General features: G+C 39.4%; 1 protein-coding gene across 6 annotated transcripts in view; it reads right to left on the bottom strand.

Annotated features, from left to right (window-relative positions):
* Tlk2 (tousled like kinase 2) overlaps positions 1-19,126 on the bottom strand; it is a 97,202-nt gene that overhangs the window by 42,205 nt on the left and 35,871 nt on the right. For 5 of the 6 annotated variants that reach the window (XM_040749900.1, XM_040749899.1, XM_005070038.4 and 2 more), the window contains 3 exons: positions 18,460-18,627; positions 2,947-3,042; positions 1,542-1,634 (listed from right to left, as the gene is read on the bottom strand). In XM_040749900.1, coding sequence (XP_040605834.1) covers positions 1,542-1,634; positions 2,947-3,042; positions 18,460-18,627 — 357 coding nt within the window. The remainder of the gene's footprint in view (positions 1-1,541; positions 1,635-2,946; positions 3,043-18,459; positions 18,628-19,126) is intronic. The other variant, XM_040749902.1, reaches the window with a different exon arrangement.

Below are 19,126 nucleotides of genomic sequence, written 5' to 3'. Positions count from 1 at the left end.
CATCCTAGAGCCTTCATCCAGTGACTGATGGAAGCAGAAGCAGACACCCACAGTTAAACACTGAACTGAACTCCTGGAACCCAGTTGCAGAGAGGGAGGAGTGATGAGCAAAGGGGTCAAGACTGGGCTCGTGAAACCCACAGAAACAGCTGACCTGAACAAAGGGGAGCTCATGAATCCCAGGCTGATGGTTGAGAGACCCTCCCTATCTTTAAAAAAGTAAAACTAAAGGCGAACAGATGGCTCAGCAGTTAGGAGCTCTTGCAGAGGATCCAGGTTTGATTACCAGCAACCACATGGCAGCTCACAATCATGGATAACTCCAGTTTCAGGGGCTCCAATGCCTTCTTCTGGCCTCTAAGGGCATCAGGCACATATGTGGAGCTAATATATACACATAGGCAAACCACCCACACATAAAGCTGGAAAAAAATTAAAAACAAGTAAAAGTGGTTATATCCTGAATCAAGGAAAAGTGGAAAATAAGCAAAGAAGAGAAAAACAAATATGGATATATAATCCTAGGATGTTAGGCATGATGACCCTGACATTATTCTGGCATTCAGGAAGCTGTGGTAGCAGGATTATAAACTGAAGGCCAGTCTAGGCTACTCAGTGTCTCAGTCATGTACACGCATGGCACGTGCGCATGCGAGAGCACACACGCACACACACACACACACACACACACACACACACACACAAAGTACAGAGAGCCAAAGATCCACAATGAGCTGAACGGCCCATGTGAAAACAGGTTTTTTACATTTAAGAATGAACTGGAGAGATGACTCTTCAGTTAAAAGCACTCACTGCTCTTGCAGAAGACCCAGATTAAATACCCAGAACTCACGTGGAGGTTCAGTAACTGCCTCTGGTTCTAGGTGACCCAATGCCCTCCCCCGACCTTCATGATCTCCTGCACGTAAGTGTTGCAAATATACTCACACAAACACACACACACACACACACACACACACACACACACATACACACACACACACAGAGAGAGAGAGAGAGAGAGAGAGAGAGAGAGAAAATCATTTAACAACTAACAACAAAAGCTAAGTGTGGTGTTGCACACTTTAAATCCAATACTTAGAGGGTCAGAAGCAGAGACAGGTAGATCACTGAGAGCTCAAGGTCAGCTTAATCTAGATATTGAGTTCTAGGCCAGCCACGCTACATAGAAAGACTATGTCTCAAAAGAAAGAAAGAAAGAAAGAAAGAAAGAAAGAAAGAAAGAAAGAAAGACCACAAGAATTTAAAAATGAAATTTTTCAAATGGTAAAAAACGTGAAACTTAATCCAATAGTTCTACATGGACTACAACTCCACATACCTGCTTCTCTAACATAAATTCAAGTATCAAAACACTACATCATAAATTCTCCAACTTGCCGGCATTTGGGATGAGGATATCACTCTAGTTCCTCCTCAGGCACTCACTGTTTACTGTAGTAATTATCCACAATATGCACATGATCCAAATATGCAGAAGTGGTGCTTCTTACAGAGTCTCTTAATACTCCCATACTTACTCTTAACAAATCATCTATTCTTCCTTCCTTCTTCTCTAAGTCAGAGTTCTTACTGTTTTCTAGTGCAGATATTTTTTCTATTGTGAGGTCAGACTACAAAGACAAAAGCAAACAAATTTAGAATTAGTCACAAAACATTACATGCCATCACATTTCTTGCCTTTTTTTTTTTTTGAAGCAGCACTTGCTAACATGAAAAGCTGGATAGATAACTCAGAAAATTAAATTAAATCTGCCTTACTCATCCCAAACCTTAGCAACATCCACTAACGTGTACTGCAAAAACATTAGTTCTGGAATTAACTACACAAGTCCTTACAATAATGAACATTGAATAAAAATATATATGACACACAGAATTGAATCCAACTTTAACTAGAAAGTGACTTCAGAGACAGGACACAAGTTCCTAGGAACAAGCGTGCCCCCTAGTGGAAACAGACAGAACGTAGAAAGGCAGAAAACTTAGCACTCAACTATCTAGGTCTCTTCAATGTCCAAACACCAGTGTTCCAAAAATATTAAAACAGTTCTTGATTGACAAGCATCCTGGGTTCAGGGGACAGACAAGAACACCCAATAAACTAATTTAGCAAAACAGTTGGAACAAGATCTACTGTTCTTTTCAAATATAACCTTTTTTTTCTTTTTCCTTTCCTTTCTTTTCTTTGGACAGCCTGAGCTGGCCTTGAAACCAAGATCCTCCTGCCTTAGTCTTCCCATTGCTGGGATTTACAGCCATATGAAAAGCTCTCAGACAAATCTGTTAATGTTTATAACAGTCTAAGTTAGAAATTTCTAAAGACTGTTTAAGGATGAAATTTTGTTGGTATAATACATTTTGAAATGTAAGTAGGTCTTGCCAAGTAAGCAAATTCAAGAAATAAACTTTCCTTTTTTTTTTTTTTCTTTTTTTCCCGAGACAGGCTTTGGAGGCTGTCCTGGAACTAGCTCTTGTAGACCATGCTGATCTCGAACTCACAGAGATACTCCTGCCTCTGCCTCCCGCCCAGCTATAAATTACTTTCTTAAGTAACATTAACATTTATTGAAGTCCACTATCACCACTGCCTGAGGTGCTGGAATCATCCTAATTTTACATTATATTAAATGTAAACAGTAGAGCCAGAATTTGAACCTAGACCCAGAAATCTTCAAAGTTTGTGCTCTTGTCTCCACTCCATGCTATAGTACAAGCATGTCTGATACAAAAGACCTGAAAGGTGAAGAAAGGCCGTTAAAACGCCTTTCAAAGAACCTGAATACTCATAATACAAACTCTGAAGATACTACACAAGGAGGTACAGTCACAGGTAAAGGGAAGACCAAGAAAGACTTACAGACTTTCTATGTGGTTAGGCCTACTCCTAAGTATAACTCTGCAGTGTATTGGTCCCCAACCTACCTGGGTCTGTCTGTGCTGGATGGAGATCTGTTTTTGGGAGCTGCAAGAATGTTCTGTATTGCCAGAACCCGTAGAAGAAGGACTGTTTTGCTGAGCCTATAATAAAAGTACATTACCAATCACAGGAAGGTTTTACATCTTTCTCCACAAATGTGTATGAATAGAAACAATTAACTCTTTATAAAACAAACCTTTCTAATTCAATTAGAAGTCATAACTATGAGAAAAATAAAACAAGTTAAATATGAGAGCCAAAAGCTGGATATGGTAACTTCATGTTTCTGAAGGTAAAGCTTTAAATAATCAAATGTTTATAAATTATTTGATATGTAAGTTACAGAGAGTGGTTAGTTATTCCTATAATTTCCTTTTTTCACTTATGTTTCAATGTGCCTTTGTCAGAAAAGGTGAGTGATGTATACAACGCAGGGACACACAGTTCAAGCAGAAAGGACTACAAATGGCACTGGAGGTGACTCTGCTATTCAGAGCATTTGCCGTGCTTACACAGGACCTTGGCTCCATTCCCAGCAGCCACACCAAGTGGCTCATAACCATCTGTAACTCCAGTTTTGGAGAATATGATAGCCTCCTCTTCTCAGGTACCTGCATACACATAGTGCACATAAAACTCACACAGGTGTGTGATATGCATACACATACAGAGAGACAGAGACAGAAAAGACATACAGAGAGACAGAGAGAACATGAGCATGTCCACAACAGTCAAAACTGTTCCATAGAGAAACCCTATCTTGGGGGAAAAAAAAAGATTGCAAAGTATTCATAAGTCTCCTAAATTCACAAAAGTATGTAACTCTGGGTTGCACTATGATACTTTTACTTGCTGACTTGACATATAAGTACATTTTTATTTGTGGGTGCTAAATATGCATATAACATGTTTCTCTGTGTGTGTGTGTATTAACAAAGAATTTTAGATAAAGAAAGAAGTGTATGACAAGAATTGGAAGAAAAAGGAAAATGACATGACTATATTATAATTTCAAAAGATAAAAAAAATTATAAAAAAAACAGCCAGGCGTTGGTGGCGCACGCCTTTAATCCCAGCACTAGGGAAGCAGAGGCAGGCGGATCTCTGTGAGTTTGAGGCCAGGCTGGTCTACAGAGCGAGTTCCAGGACAGCCTTCAAAACAATACAGAGAAACACTGTCTCGAAAAACCAATAAAGCAAAACAAAAACCAAACGAACAAACAAACAAGCCAAGGAACTGCTGAATGAGCTATCATTATAATAAATATAAACTTAGGAAAGAATGTAAAAGGAAGGCGGAGTGGTGGTAGCACACACCTGTAATCCCAGCACTTGGGAGGCAAAAGCAGGTAGATCTCTGTGAGTTCAAGGCCAGCCTGGTCTACAGAGTTCTAGAACAGCCAAAGCTGTTAAACAGAGAAACCTTACCAAAAAAAAAAAAAAAAAAAAAAACAAGAACAAAACAAAACAAAAGAATGTACAAGGACACATGATCTAGACTCAGGGTAAATCTGGGGGAAAAACCCTCAAGATTTGAAGACAATAAAGTCAGAAAAGAGATTATGAGACTACACTAGATGAAGAACATGCATGAAAAAGAACTGGTGTGGGGTTCAGCAACAAGTGGTAGAACCGTCAGTCAAGTCACATCTGTCATTATAAATAACTGGAATTTTCTGTGCCCATTCTTTTCAGATATTTAATCTATATATTTTAAAATTTCTGTGAATGTGAGTGTATGCACTGATGGATGCAGGCACCTGCCACAGTTTTGCAGTTATCCATAAAAGCAAGAAGGCAGCATTGGATCTCCTGAAGCTGAAGTGTCAGTGACTATGAACAGTCTAATGTGGTGCGGTAACTGAACCCAGGTCTTCTGGAAGAGGCTTCAATGCTGACCCATCCCTCTAGCCCTTTCTGTATCCTCTCTAAAATACAATGAATCCTAACTCCCCTCCTAAGTTAGGGTCATTATGAACCTCCAGTGTTGTACTATACCATGATGCTAGCATTATCCCCTTCCATCATCAGATGGCTCTTCACAAGCCTCTCATTTTCACATTGATCTCTAAGCAAATATGATTGTCCTGCATAGTAAGAGCCAAGAAGTAGCAAATGACCAACTAAAAAGCTCTTTGAAAATTTGCTAGATTTTGGTGGGTAGGCTTACACATTCTCCACTCTCCTAACAAGCCAGTGGTTGCAGAATACCCCAAGGGCAATGAGCACACAATCCACCTACATAACCCTCATCATATTATAGTTCCTTCAGATATCTACAATCTTTGTTCCTATTATAAGAATTTGTCTGAGGATGGCAGTACTCTGGAGGCAGAAGCAGGAGGATCTCTTGAGTTCAAGGCCAGCATGGTCTATAGTTCCAAGATATCCAGTGCTACATAGAGAAACCCTGTCTTAAACAAACAAAATTAATAAAATAAATTTAAAACTATTTTATTAGTTCTAATTCACACTGACAAACTGAATGCAATAAAATTCCATTTTAAATATAGTTTTTAAAACTTTTTTGTGTGTGTGTGCTGACTATTCAATCAAGGATCTCATTCAAACCTGTTAAACACACATTCTACCTAAGAACAAGAGAAAGTCAAGGATCATAACTGCTTGTTTTTTTTTTGGTTTTGAGACAAGGTCTCACTATATAAATGAGGCTAGCCTAGAATTCACAATTCTTCTGTCTCTGCTTACAGTGGTTGCAGAATGCCCAAGGGCAATGAGAACACAATCCACCTAGGTAAGCCCAAATTTTCTTTCTTACAAACAGTTTCTGTCCCCCCCTCCCCCCTCCCTCCCTCTCCCTCTCCTTCTCTCCCCCCTCCCTCCCTCTCCCTCTCCTTCTCTCTCTCTCTCTCTCTCTCTCTCTCTCTCTCTCTCTCTCTCTCTCTCTCTCTCTCTCTCTCTCTCTCTCTCTCACACACACACACACACACACACAAATAAAGCAAAAATTTAAATTCTAAGAAATAACGGAAAGGAGTTAGGATCAGAGGATCAGAATGATAGAGAGAAAGAAATTTTAGAATTCACAACATCAGTAGTCAAAACAATTTGGGTCTTTTCAGTGGAACTCCTCCTATAAGCCTGGATGACCCAGAGGGTGATGATGAGTAGAAATCTATACCAGCAAAGACCTCTTTTGTCCCTGCTTGCTTACTGAGAGGCCTTTACTTCTGACCCCCCTATAGAGCAGTAATCCCAGTACTTGGTGAGTAAAGAAGGAGGACCAAGAAGTTCAAGGTCATTCTTAGCTATACAGATACAAAAGAACCTATTTCAGGGGAAATGGGGAGGGGGTAAGAGATTATAACTAGAATATCAACTTCAGGGGTAGAAACAGGAAGATCAGGAGTTCAAGAATTGTCTAGATTTCTCTTAGGGGTGGCAGAAGTTGCTATATGAAGAGGCAGGTAGATCAGTGAGGTAGAATTAGAGTCCAGAGACAAACTCTTGACCTTTACAGAAACTGAATTTAGTAGAGATACATAATCTTTGCAACAAAAGAGCTGGGGCAATTAGATACCTTAAGTCACCCAAAAATTTAAAACAAAATATATGACAGACTTAAATGAAACACCTAGCCAGGCATTGGTGGCTCACTCATTTAACCCCAGCACTCAGGAGGCAGAGACAGGAGGATCTCTGAGTTTGAGGCCAGCCTGGTCTACAGAGAGTTCCAGGACAGGCTCCAAAACAATACAGAGAAACTCTGTCTCGAAAAATAAAACAAAACAAAAATGTCAACACCTAAAAGTATAACACACTCCAAAGCAACTATAGAACTAAAATTTTATGACCTTGGATTAGACAGATAAAGCCTTCTTTAACCTGTGGAATAGGCTATACCTAAGAACCTCTGCTTATAATAACCAAAGGCATAAATAACAGAAGGGAAAAATGGATATTGTGGACTTTTTCCTAAATTGAGAATTTCTGTACTTCAAAAGACACCATATGGGCTAGAAATATAGCTAAGGGGTATGCCTGACATGCATAAGGTTCTGGATTCAATTAAGAGTAGTACCCAAAAAAGAATGAGGACACCACTGGAAAGGCAAAATAGCAGCCCAAAGAAAAAAGATATCTCAAAGGAATATTTGATGAGTGTTCATTAGACTATGTATAGAACCCTTATATTTCAACAATAAAGATAACCTCATTTTAAAGGGCATGGGGGCAATGGAGGGCTGGTGAGATGCCTCACTGGGTAAAGGCACTTGACACCAAGCCTGGTGACATAAGTTCCATCCTGAGAACCCACACAGTAGAAGAGACTTGAATCTCCTAAACTGTCCTCATGTGTACACACTCCCACACCCCACAAATAAATATAATTTTTAAAAGAGCAATGGAATCTAATACATATTTCTCCAAAGATACACAAGTGACTAACAACCAAATTATTTGAGATGTAAACAAAAACCACAATGAAGTATCATCACTAGGATAGCTAAGATTAAAAAAAAAAAAAAGATAATACAAGTACTAATAACAACAAGTATGCAAAAAAACTAAAATATTTTATTGATGGCAATGTGGAATGGTGTACCTGCTGTGGAAAAGTTTGTCAGTTCCTCAAAATATCTACCAAATGACCCACTGATCTCACCCCTTAGCATATAGCTAAGGAACACACAAAAGCAAGTTGTACATGAATGCTTATAGTAATATAATTTCTAAAAGCCAAAAACTAGAAATAATCCAAATTCACATCAACTAATAAAAGAATAAATAGAGCTAATACCAACAAGACACCAAAAACAATAATTACAATTACTAATGTTCATCCATGAAAGTCATGAAGCCAGGGCTGGAAGTAGAGTTCAGTTGTACAGCATATGCTTGACATGTGCGAAGATCTGAGGTTATCCCAGCACACACATACATGTACACATGATAATACAATAAAAATAAATTCACTAGGCTATTACAATAATTAAAGAAGAGGAAACAGAGCCAAGCATTCCTCAGAATGATGCAAGAGCCATGAGTTTCAGACCAGCTTGAACTAAATTTATGATTAAGACCCTGCTTCAAAAACCCAAAACATACAATACAAAAGAGAAAGCTATTTGACACCATCTGATGAAGACGCTCAGCAGTATGTTCTTCCAGAGTGTGAGCTGGGTTCTCAGAACCCATGTTGGGCAGATTATTGCCACCTGTAACTCCAGCTCCAGGACATTTGACATCTCTAGCCTCAAGGGAACCTGTACTCATTTACACATACACACATAATTTAAAATAAAGATAAATCTTAACAAAAACTAAAATTGAGTACTAATGGGTTTGGGCTCAGTTGGTAAAGTGTTTATAAATTCAGATCCTCAGAAACCACTAAACAGTCAGTCTAGCCAGCTACTGGCCTTTATCCATGTTCAGAGACCCTGCCCCTCAAAAAAGTAAAGTAGAAAGTTATAGAGTAAAATACCCAGTGTTTTACTTCTGGCCTCTATATGCACTTAAGACTTTTTTACACATGTGCACAAACATACACATATAACACACACACACACACTTTACAAACTAAAATTGACAACTAAAACTTGCTGAGCATGTACAAAATCCTAATTTGGATTCCTAGTACTAAAAAGAAATTGAACTTTTAAGGACATCTGTATAAGCCAGGAATAGTTCAAGGCTTAAGCAACATAGTGAGCTCCAAAGTCTGAGCTCATGAGGCCTGAGCTACATGATACTCTTTTCAAAAAAGAAAAAAACATTAAAGACAGGTCACTTTGGTCTTTGTCCAGAGGTTGAGTACAGCTCTGGGTCCATGTAGCACCAACACAGGAAGAGGAAGGGCGTATACTAAAGCAAATTACTAAATTACTCCAACTGAAACTATGTAGGGGAGCTGAAGATTGACCGGAGGGCTTCATGTATGCAAGGTCTACACACTGCCATATCCCCAACCAGCAGCATTTTTATATTAGATTCAAGGTTTCAAGAGACCAAACTGCTCCAACTGCACTGGCGAAGCAAGACAAAAGACAGTAGAGAAACAAGTGAAAAAGAACCTGTCCAGAAGAGTGAGAAAATGACAAGTATACAGAGTGACATCAAGACACCAGAACATATCTCAAAGCACAACTCATGGAAAACATGGTGGATGTGATGTTGATTGAAAACTGAATCCATTTAGAAAGAGACCTGTGTATTTACTAGAATTTAGAGTATGACAGTAATGTCATCAGGAGAGGAAATCGTTTGGGAGTAAATCGTTCTCACAGGAATAAAAATATACACCATAAACTATATAGAAAAGCAAAAGTAAAATATATGAAGACTGGAAGTAGAATGTGAAAATGCTATACAACACTGGAATAGTTTTGACCTTGAGAGAAGAGAAACATTCTTTGAAACATTAAATTAGCTTGTGAATATAAGCATATAGATATCAGAAAATGTACCCAGTATTGATTCAAGGTAGACAAATAATTGGAATATTCTGAACTGCCTGCCAAGAACATAATGGAAAGTTCCTGAGATGGAATACAATATATTTATCTGTAAAGTGCAACACATGAGATCCACATCTAAAAACAAAAAGATGCCAGAAACAATGGGGCAGGGGGACCCTCCGGTCAAAGAATGCTACTAACTAGAGTACAACTTTTGTGAGCTTAAATGTTCCTTCATGAAACTCTGTACTTTGTGTCGTGATGGACATACAGAGATGTGTATGGGAATGATGACAAGATGCATTAAGAATGAGCTGTAGTCTGGAAGCTGCCATCGGCTCTTGGATCAGCCTTGATAGCAATGTCCTGTGCAGGACAGATGGTAGTGGCACAATGTACGCTCCCCACAGAAGTGTGGACTCAGTGGGCCCTTCTCATGAGTAACTGATGGTGGCAGGCTCCACAAAGAGGTAGCTCTGGGTCATGCCCAGTCCTTGGACGAGTTCTGTCCACATCAGAGTCCGAGCTGCATGGTCAGTCACAGGCTTTATGCCCATCTCAAGCTCTTGTACACTGACAAATATGAAGGAGGTTGCCGCTGCACTGCTATGGAGGCTTCGGCCATTGAGATGTCTTGTGCCCATGGCCTGGACCAAGACCTATGGTAGCATGGATGAGGTCAGAAGGTACATTTTGAGGAATGGCAGCTCCTTCTGTGGCCCAGGTGCAGGTCAGCTGAGAGTCCACATTGATTTCTCTTAAAGACTAAAAATAAATATTAGATGGTACTGGCTAACTCTCGGTTGTGGCATATGGCTATCTTATTGTTTTGTTCTTTTTGCTATTTTTATAATTTGTCAGAATGAATTTTTCCAAAAATGGTGATAAACATGGAATTCTGCATGTATAGAAAGGATACAGCAGTTTGATGCTAATTTTCATAGAAAGTGTTTCTAAAAAATTATCAATAATGAGTGATACACCTGGTACTCTATATAATATGAAATTATCTATTTTATTTATATTTTATATGTGAGTATTCTGTATGTACACCTGCATGCCAGAAGAGGGCATCAGATCCTATAGAAGATTGTGAGCTATCATGTGGTTGCTGGGAATTGAACTCAGGAACTTAGAACAGCCAATCTTAACCTGAGCCATCTCTCCAGCCACCTATTTCATTAAAAATTTAAATGATACCAGGTGGTGTTGGCACACAACCTTTAATCCCAGCAGTGGAGGCAGAGGCAGGCGGCTCTCTGAGTTTGAGGTCAGCCTGGTCTACAGAGTAAGTTCTGGGACAGTCAGCTTTACATAGAGAAATCCTGTCTACAATAAAATGACAGCAAATGAAAAGAAGGAAAAGGGCAAAATGGGACTGGTTTCTTCAGGGAAGTGCCTGGCACACAGTAATGTAACTGAATTCATGCCCCAAATACCCACATATAAAACTGGGTGCAGACTTTGGGAGACAGAGGCAGGCAGATCTCGAGTTTGAGGCCAGTCTGGTCTACAGAGTGAGCTCCAGGACAGCCAGGACTACAGAGAAACCTGTCTCAGAAAAATAAATACATAAGTATGTGAATGAATGAATAAAATGAAAAACAAAAAATAAATTAAGTAAATAAAAATTGACTGTATGAGGCATTATTTGAAGCAGAAGTGGAAATCTAAACATAATTTAGAAGCTTTCAAATAAACCACAGATTGGCATTAAGAATTTTAAAAGCCTGCCGGGCGGTGGTGGCGCATGCCTTTAATCCCAGCACTCGGGAGACAGAGGCAGGTGGATCTCTGTGAGTTCGAGGCCAGCCTGGTCTACAGAGCGAGTTCCAGGACAGCCTCCAAAACAATACAGAGAAACCCTGTCTTGGAAAAAAAAAAAAAAAAAAAAAAGAATTGTAAAAGCCTGGAGAGAGGGTTCATTCAGCGTTGGTAGACTGCTTGCATAGCAGGCATGAAGATGAAGTTAAGTGGAACATGTCTGTAACTCCATTGCTAGGTGCAGAAACAGGTGGATAATGGAGGACCACTGGCTAGTCAGACTTGTGAAAGACATTGTCTCCAAAAAATAAAATGAGACATATTCAAGGAAGACTTCCCCACACCAACCCTCGCTTTTTCATATACTCATATGGACATGCATACCCCATACAAAGAGGTACTGAATTCAATGGAAACCAATCCAGTGACTAGAACTGTTTCTCCTGGTGAATTCAATAAAATCATTTGACATTTGCAATGAGTAACAATGAAGCAATCGCTCTTAGAACAATTTACACAACAGAAAAGTCTCAGTTATAGCTAAAATGACAAATTTATAGAAATAATGAGAGTATCTGAAATGACTGGGTGACTAATATGATAATGTTAAATGTATCCTTCATAACGGAAAATGGACCTTCATAAAGGTTGGTTTTTAAAGACAGGGCTTGGTGGTTAAGTCCTCTGCTCTTCCAGAGAACCTTGGTTCAATTCCTAGCACCCACATGGCAGCTCACAACCATCTTTTAACTCCAGTTCCAGGGAAACCAACGCCCTCTTCTGTCTGCTACAGGAATCGCATATATGTGGTACACAGACATAAATGCAGGCAAAACACCCGTATACGTGAAATATAAAAACATCTTAACCGGGCAGTAGTGGCACACACCTCGGGAGGCAGAGACAGGCAGATCTCTGAGTTTGAGGCCAATCTGGTCTACAGAGTGAGCTCCAGGACAGTCAGGACTACAGAGAAACCTGTCTCAGAAAAATAAATAAATAAGTGAATGAATGAATGAATAAAATGAAAAACAAAAAATAAATTAAGTAAATAAAAATTGACTGTATGAGGCATTATTTGAAGCAGAAGTGGAAATCTAAACATAATTCAGAAAATATAATTTGTCAGCAGTGGCTACCTCCTCAGGGAGCTTCAAAGAGGGCTTGCATTTCCCCCATTGCTTTATGGGCTTGCAAATTTTGCCAATGTAGTACTTTTACAATTCAGATTATATACTTATGACTGAACACTTCCTATTTTAAATGTAAGATTGCATAATAATTTAAGATCCCTCTTTGGGTTTAGGACATAGTTCAGTGAATGAATGCTTATCAAACAAGATGAGGCATAGCCAGGTGTGGCGGCACACACCTTAAGTCCCAGGAGGCAGAAGAAGATGGATCTCTGTGACAGACCAAACTGGTCCATACAATGAGTTCCAGGACAGCAGGAATTATATGATTAAACCCTGTGTCAACACCTGCCCCCAAAATGTTCCCCAAAAAGATGAGGCATGGTTCAGTTCCAATCAACACACACACACAAAAAGATAAACTTAATTTTCTATCATCTGTTAATTTTATGAACATACAGACTTCACTATTAGCATAAATATAATTCCTCTTGTTAATTGTATAGCATTCTAACATATGAATGTGTTATAATTCATTTAACCTAACCTTTATGAAAACTTGACAGTTCTGACCTGACAGTTTACATTCTGTAGTGATAGATTATTTATGATTTATTAAAGCTTGCCTGGGGGTTCAGAAAGCAAAGTCAGTAACAAGCTGCAGAGATCAGAAGGTAGTAGCACACACCTTTAATCCCAGGAGATAAAGGCAGATGATCTCTCTGGGCTCAAGACCACCCAGGAATACATTAGAGTGAATCAGTCTAAAAGAGAATTAGAGCTCACATCTTTAATCCTCATGAGAGGTATATAAGACAGGAGCAAGGTCTCAGTATGAAGCATTCATTCTCCAGCCACTTTGAGGGTAGGAATGCTACCAGAGAGGTAAGAGCTCTCTGATACAAGCGCTTGGCTGCTTTGCTTCCCTGATCTTCAGGTTGAACCCCAATATCTGTCTCTGGGTCTTTTATTAATTCGTGTTACAACATTCCAGGGAGGAAAGAGTTAGGCATAGTACATTATACAGAAGCTAAGCTAATGATATGACTAATCATTAATAGTAATAAACCAAAGCAGGGTCTAAGAGTTAGTTAGGGGAGAGGCAGGCAGGGAGGAATTCTTTTATAATGAGGTCAGGCTGGGCCTCTCTACTAGAGTTCGTTTAAAAAGAGCCAGAAAACTGAGGGAACAGGAGGCACACTAACATCTTAAGGGAGAATGCTGAGACAGGAGCATGTATAAACCAGGTACGGTGGTACAGACCTGTAATTCTACTACTCTGGAGGTGGAGGCAGGAGAATCAGGAATTCAAGGCTAGCCTTGGCTACATAGTAACTTTAAAGCTAAACTGGGATATCCAAAACTGTTTCCCAACTTCACTCCTACAAAGTGCAAGGCTTTGAAGAAGAAAGCTCGTAGTACTTGAAGAATAAAGTAATAAAAGAGTATTGATAAAGTATTGTTTAAAAAAATGTGACCTCATTAGAAAAGCAAAGAGTAACAAGAGTTGAGGGAGGGAACAAACCGTGCAGGGCCATTTTAAGGACTTTTAAACCAGAGAAGCCACAAATGGACTTGGGTTTCAATACTACCACTGGGTGCTACTCAGAAAAATCAAAATGAACAAATATAGAAGCAGGGAGTCAGGCCAAAATCTCAATGGGAGATATGAACTTCAGCTACAGTGGCAGTGTGAACAGAATTAAGCAGCAGAGGAATTCGAAGCATATTCTAAAGGTAAAATCAGTAAGATTTAATGCTCTGGATTTTAGCCAGTAATAGAGGAAAGAGCAGACAATATAGGGATATGTAAACGTGTAGGAAAAATGAGAACTGAGTAGAGAGTTAGAATGATGAGTTCAGTTGTGGACACTGAAATCTGATTACATTTGTTGAATAAAAAAGGAGATGACCAGAGAGGCAGCTGACTATACAGTCTGGAATTCAGGGCAGAGATCTGACTACAGATAGAAACTTGAAAATCTTCTGTATACAGGTGAGAGTTTGAATGACAAACTAGGTGAGATTAAGAAGAAATGAAGGTAGGGGGGAAAAAAGAATCTTTAGCCTGAACTCTACAACATTACAGAAGTATGGAAACCCAGGAATGGAGGCCAAACTAAGTGTGTGAAGGCTAACAAATTCTGCTGGATGAGCTCTGACCACTCACCAGAAGATCTAGCAATGCAGAAATCATCAATTTAGGAACACTGAAGGACAGTTGCTACCAGATTTTTGTAATTACAAATAGAGTTGACTCAACAATTAAGAGCACTTGGTATTTTTGCAAAGGACCTGTATTTAATTCCCAGCACCCACAACTGGAGCTACTCCAGGTTCCAGGACCTCCAAGGGCACCAGGCACATACGTGGTACATATACATGCAGGCAGGCACAACACTCATACACATATTCTAAATAAATCTCTTTTAAAAAAGCCACAATATATAATTTTTGTAGTCTTGTGGGAATGGAATTTTTGAACCCAAAGATATATAATTGCACCAATTAATTTCTATTCAGGACAAAGCTGTGGGTGACTTTAAACTAAAACCTACACAAATATCAAATTTCTATTTTTTTTAAAGATTTGTTTTTTTAATTTTATATGTGCATGTATTTCTGTGTATCACACATGTGCCTGGCCCTCTGAGGCCAGAAGAGGGCATTGGATCCCTTAGAAATGGAGTTACAGGCAACTATGAGCTGTTGTGTGGAGGCTGGACATCAAACCCAGGTTCTCTGAAGAGTATCAAATACTCTTAACCTAACTCTCCAATCCCAAATACAAAATTTCTTAATCCTTGTTAATGAGATAGGTCTTAAAAGTTATCCTCTTAGTCAGGCATGGTGGTGCACGTCTTTAAACCCAGCACTCGGGAGGCAAAGGAAAGTGGTTCTCTTTGAGTTTGACATTAGCCTGGTCTAGATAGTGAGTTCTAGGACAGCCAGGGCTACACAAAGAAAAATCTGTCTCAAAACACTAAAACAAAAATAAAGAACAAAAAAGCTAACTTCTAATTCTGTAGTTCTTTATAGCCTAAGTTGATAATTATTAGGCATTTGCCTTTTTCTTTCCCACAAAGCCACCTTTGTCCTTCTCTTCTCTGCCTATTTTTACTGACTTACAATACTTGCTGCATATTAAAGTTAACTTTCACTTTTCTTTATATAACTAAGACACAAAGAGAACTGAATCAAAGCAACAGGCTTTGGGGTTTCACACATTTCTTTTTTTTTTTTTTTTTCTTTTTTGGTTTTTCAAGACATGGTTTCTCTGTGGCTTTGGATGCTGTCCTGAACTAGCTCTTGTAGACCAGGCTGGTCTCGAACTCACAGAGATCCATCCACCTGCCTCTGTCTCCCAAGTGCTGGGATTTAAAGGTGTATGCCACCACCCAACCACACATTTCTTCTTACACACTCTCTGTAGTACGAGAATACTCTGCAGGGCCGGACAGCCTAAAAGTACTACTGCTAGGACCAAGTAGGTAGTAGCCCTTCTAATGCACCCATCCCCATCCCATCCCCAGGAACCATATCTTTTACTTTACATTAGGGGACAGTAGCAGTACTGATCAAGACTGTTTTTAACTATGTGCCCACCACACAGTGAGCACACAATAAATAAAGTTAAATGAAGGGAGGCAATTCATATGGTAATCAAAGAACAAAAACAGGTTGGAGAGATGGATTAGCAGGTAAAGTAATTGCAACAGAACTACACGAACTTCAATTACAAATTTGGATCCACAGCACTCATGTAAAAAGCAAGGCATAGTAGCATACATTGGCATTTATAATCCAAACAGTGAGGGATGACTGGAGACAGGCAGCTACTGGCCAACAAGTTCATCCAACTGATAAATTTGTCCTTATCTCAAAAAATGTGGATACTCTGAATGTTGACTATGGCCTCCATACATAAACACATGCCCCATACATACAAAAGAAAAAAGGACAAAAAGTTTTGCCTAGGAAAGTCAGATCTACAATAAAAATCTAATAAAGGCCTTTGAATGATAAAGAGACAATGGAATTAAAACACACACACACACACACTGCAACAGTGATTGCATTCTCACAGCAAGGGTTTTATGTTACCTTCAAGGCCTCTACAATATCTTATTAGTCAATACTCCAATCTTTGGGCCACGTGTGTTTCCTCAGTCACCCTAGGAGAAGCAATACTATCTCTACAGAAAAGGGTTCTCATTCCTTGGATGATGAAACAACTCAGAAAAAAAAAAAACGTAATATTTTTCTATTCTTGAGGCAAAGCTACAACAGTGCTAAGAAAGTATTCCATAACATTAGGGCAACGTGACTGAGATATCTGTCATTCAGCTGATGGCTAGTGTCTCTTTCTTCTATGTCCACACCTTGCACATTACTCCCAAAGCAGCATAAAGGTGAAGAGGACAACCTTCCTTAATACTCGAGGATCATTCTTAAGCATGGCTGCTCCCCTCCTAGAATTTCCAAACAAGTTTTCAGGAAATATTTTAATAATTTATGGTTTCCTGATCCAGCTGGGGTTGTTTTTTGTTTTTTTGTTTTTTTTTTTTTTGGTTATTTTTATTTCCTTTCCTTAAAACATCCAACACAGGACTGCAGAGATGGTTTAATGGTTTAGAGCACTCACCGGCTACTCTTACAGGACACAGGTTGGTCTCAGCACCCACATCAAGTAGCTCACAACCATCTATAACACTTACTTCTGGCCCCATGAGCACCAAGCATGTACATGGTATATACATATAACATCCACATGGTGCACACAAATAACATGCAGGAAAAACACTCATGCACACAAAACTTAAAAAAAGAAAGACATCCAACACTAACACTACCTTTCCAAATAGAGTTGCATGTGGGTTAATAACTCATAATATACTCCACAAAACAGAGAACTAGGGATTTTAACTACAGAAAATGAATGAGGCAAAAATGGGATTGGTGGTGAATTCTGTTTTGAGAGACAGGGTAGTCTTGCTAGATATTCCACAGATGACCATACCTGTAACTATAGCACTCAAAGGCTAAAGCAGGATTGCCTTAAGTTTTTTTTTCTTTTTCTTTTTCTCCCTCTTTCTTCTAGAGACATGGTTGTCATGTTGTAGGCCAGGCTGGCCTCAAACTTACTACACAGTCAAAGACAACCTCCAACTTCTGGTTCTCTTACTTCTACCTCTCTGGCACTGTGATTGTAAGCATGTACCTCTATGACCAGTTTTATGTGGTGCTGGGGATTGAACCTGGGCATCACAAATGCTAGGCAAGCACTCTACCAACTAAGTTGCATCCTCAGTCTAAATACGTATTCTTTAAAAAGAGAAAGAGGGGCTAGATAGATGGCTAAGTAGTTAAGAGCACTTGATGCTCTTCAGAAGACCTGAGTTCAATTCCCACCACACACACCAGGAAGGCTCACAACTACCTGTAACTCCAGCTCCAAGAGATGTGACACACAACCCCTTGTGTTCTGTGGGCACCAGCACACTAGCGCACGCGCGCGCGCACAAACACACACAAATAATAATAATAAGCGAAGTTGAGCTTATTGAGCAAATAGAACATTCCTTTTAAAAAGTGAAAAGGCAAGTGAGTAGACAGCCCACATATATAAGAGAGCGCACTCTTCAGAATGCCCACCTATAGAATAAATCACACTATTCAGATACTAGTTTGCCTAAGTGTCACATGGAGTTTGGTGATTTTTTAGTTAGATGAAATAGTGTCTGAAATGGAATCTGTATTCTCTGTATTTTTTGTCAACTGAAGATCACATTTTCCTTCCCACTGTACACTCCTGAGAGCTTCAGCCACAGGGACAAAGTGAAGTACCACGTCTGTAAGAGGTGATGAGGAAGAGCTGGAGACGGCTCAGCAGCTGACGAGCTGTACTACTCTTACAAAGGGCTCCAAGTCTAGTTCTCAGTACCCATGATGGATGGCTCACCACCACCTAGACCTCAAGCTCAGAGGATCTGACACCCTCTCTGGACTCACTCACAAATGTATACCTACACACAGGTAGGTATACACATAATTTAAAAGGCATATCTAAAAATTTTTAAATTGGAAGTATTATAAATGAATAAGGAGCATAAAACACCATCCTCTCTATTAAAATAATCCAACTTCATCAAGAAATGCACCAGAGCAGACACCTTTAAACAGGCAGCTTTATACTCACAGAGACGAAGGTGAAGCAGAGGCCAGCTCCCCGTGGTGCTAACTGCTCCGTGTCAAGGCGAGGTTTTGCTAGCATCACTGACATGAGGGTTGGCAGAGCAGACTGCTCTTCTGCAGCCTCCTTTGCAGCACTACCATCTAAACCATACAGGGGCTGTTCTACTCGACGCTGGAAAACATTAAAGAAAACACACAAGTAACATGAGAAGGATAACCAGAACACTGACAAAACATGCAACAGGTCAGACTGGGTATCATAAGATGTATGACTTAAATCCCAAAACATCTCTGAAAACACAGACTGTAACAACATGGTCACTAAATTGTCACCTATTTTCAAAGCCGAGTAAACACCTTACTCACACCATGTAAAAGACAATGATTCTAATTTTACATAACTCTGGATGTGAAGACTACTTTGTATGGTTCAGTAAGTCACCTTCACATTACTCTCAATCTTACACAGAAAATGTTCTTTCCATCCTCTAAGTAAATGAAGGATTAAAATAACTGCCGCATGGCTTTACAGACAAGAGTTTATAACACTCTGAATTCTATTTTCAGTATACCCTACATGCAAAAATCTAAACTAGATGCAAGGAGCAAGCATAGGACAGTAAAGGACAAAACATGCTACAAGTATGTATGTTTATTCCAGAAATGTATGG

Source organism: Mesocricetus auratus, unplaced genomic scaffold, assembly GCF_017639785.1.
Source record: "Mesocricetus auratus isolate SY011 unplaced genomic scaffold, BCM_Maur_2.0 Super-Scaffold_100007, whole genome shotgun sequence".
Taxonomy (NCBI): domain Eukaryota; kingdom Metazoa; phylum Chordata; class Mammalia; order Rodentia; family Cricetidae; genus Mesocricetus; species Mesocricetus auratus.
Note: the sequence above shows the minus strand (reverse complement) of the source record. Positions and strands in the feature narration are given on the sequence as shown.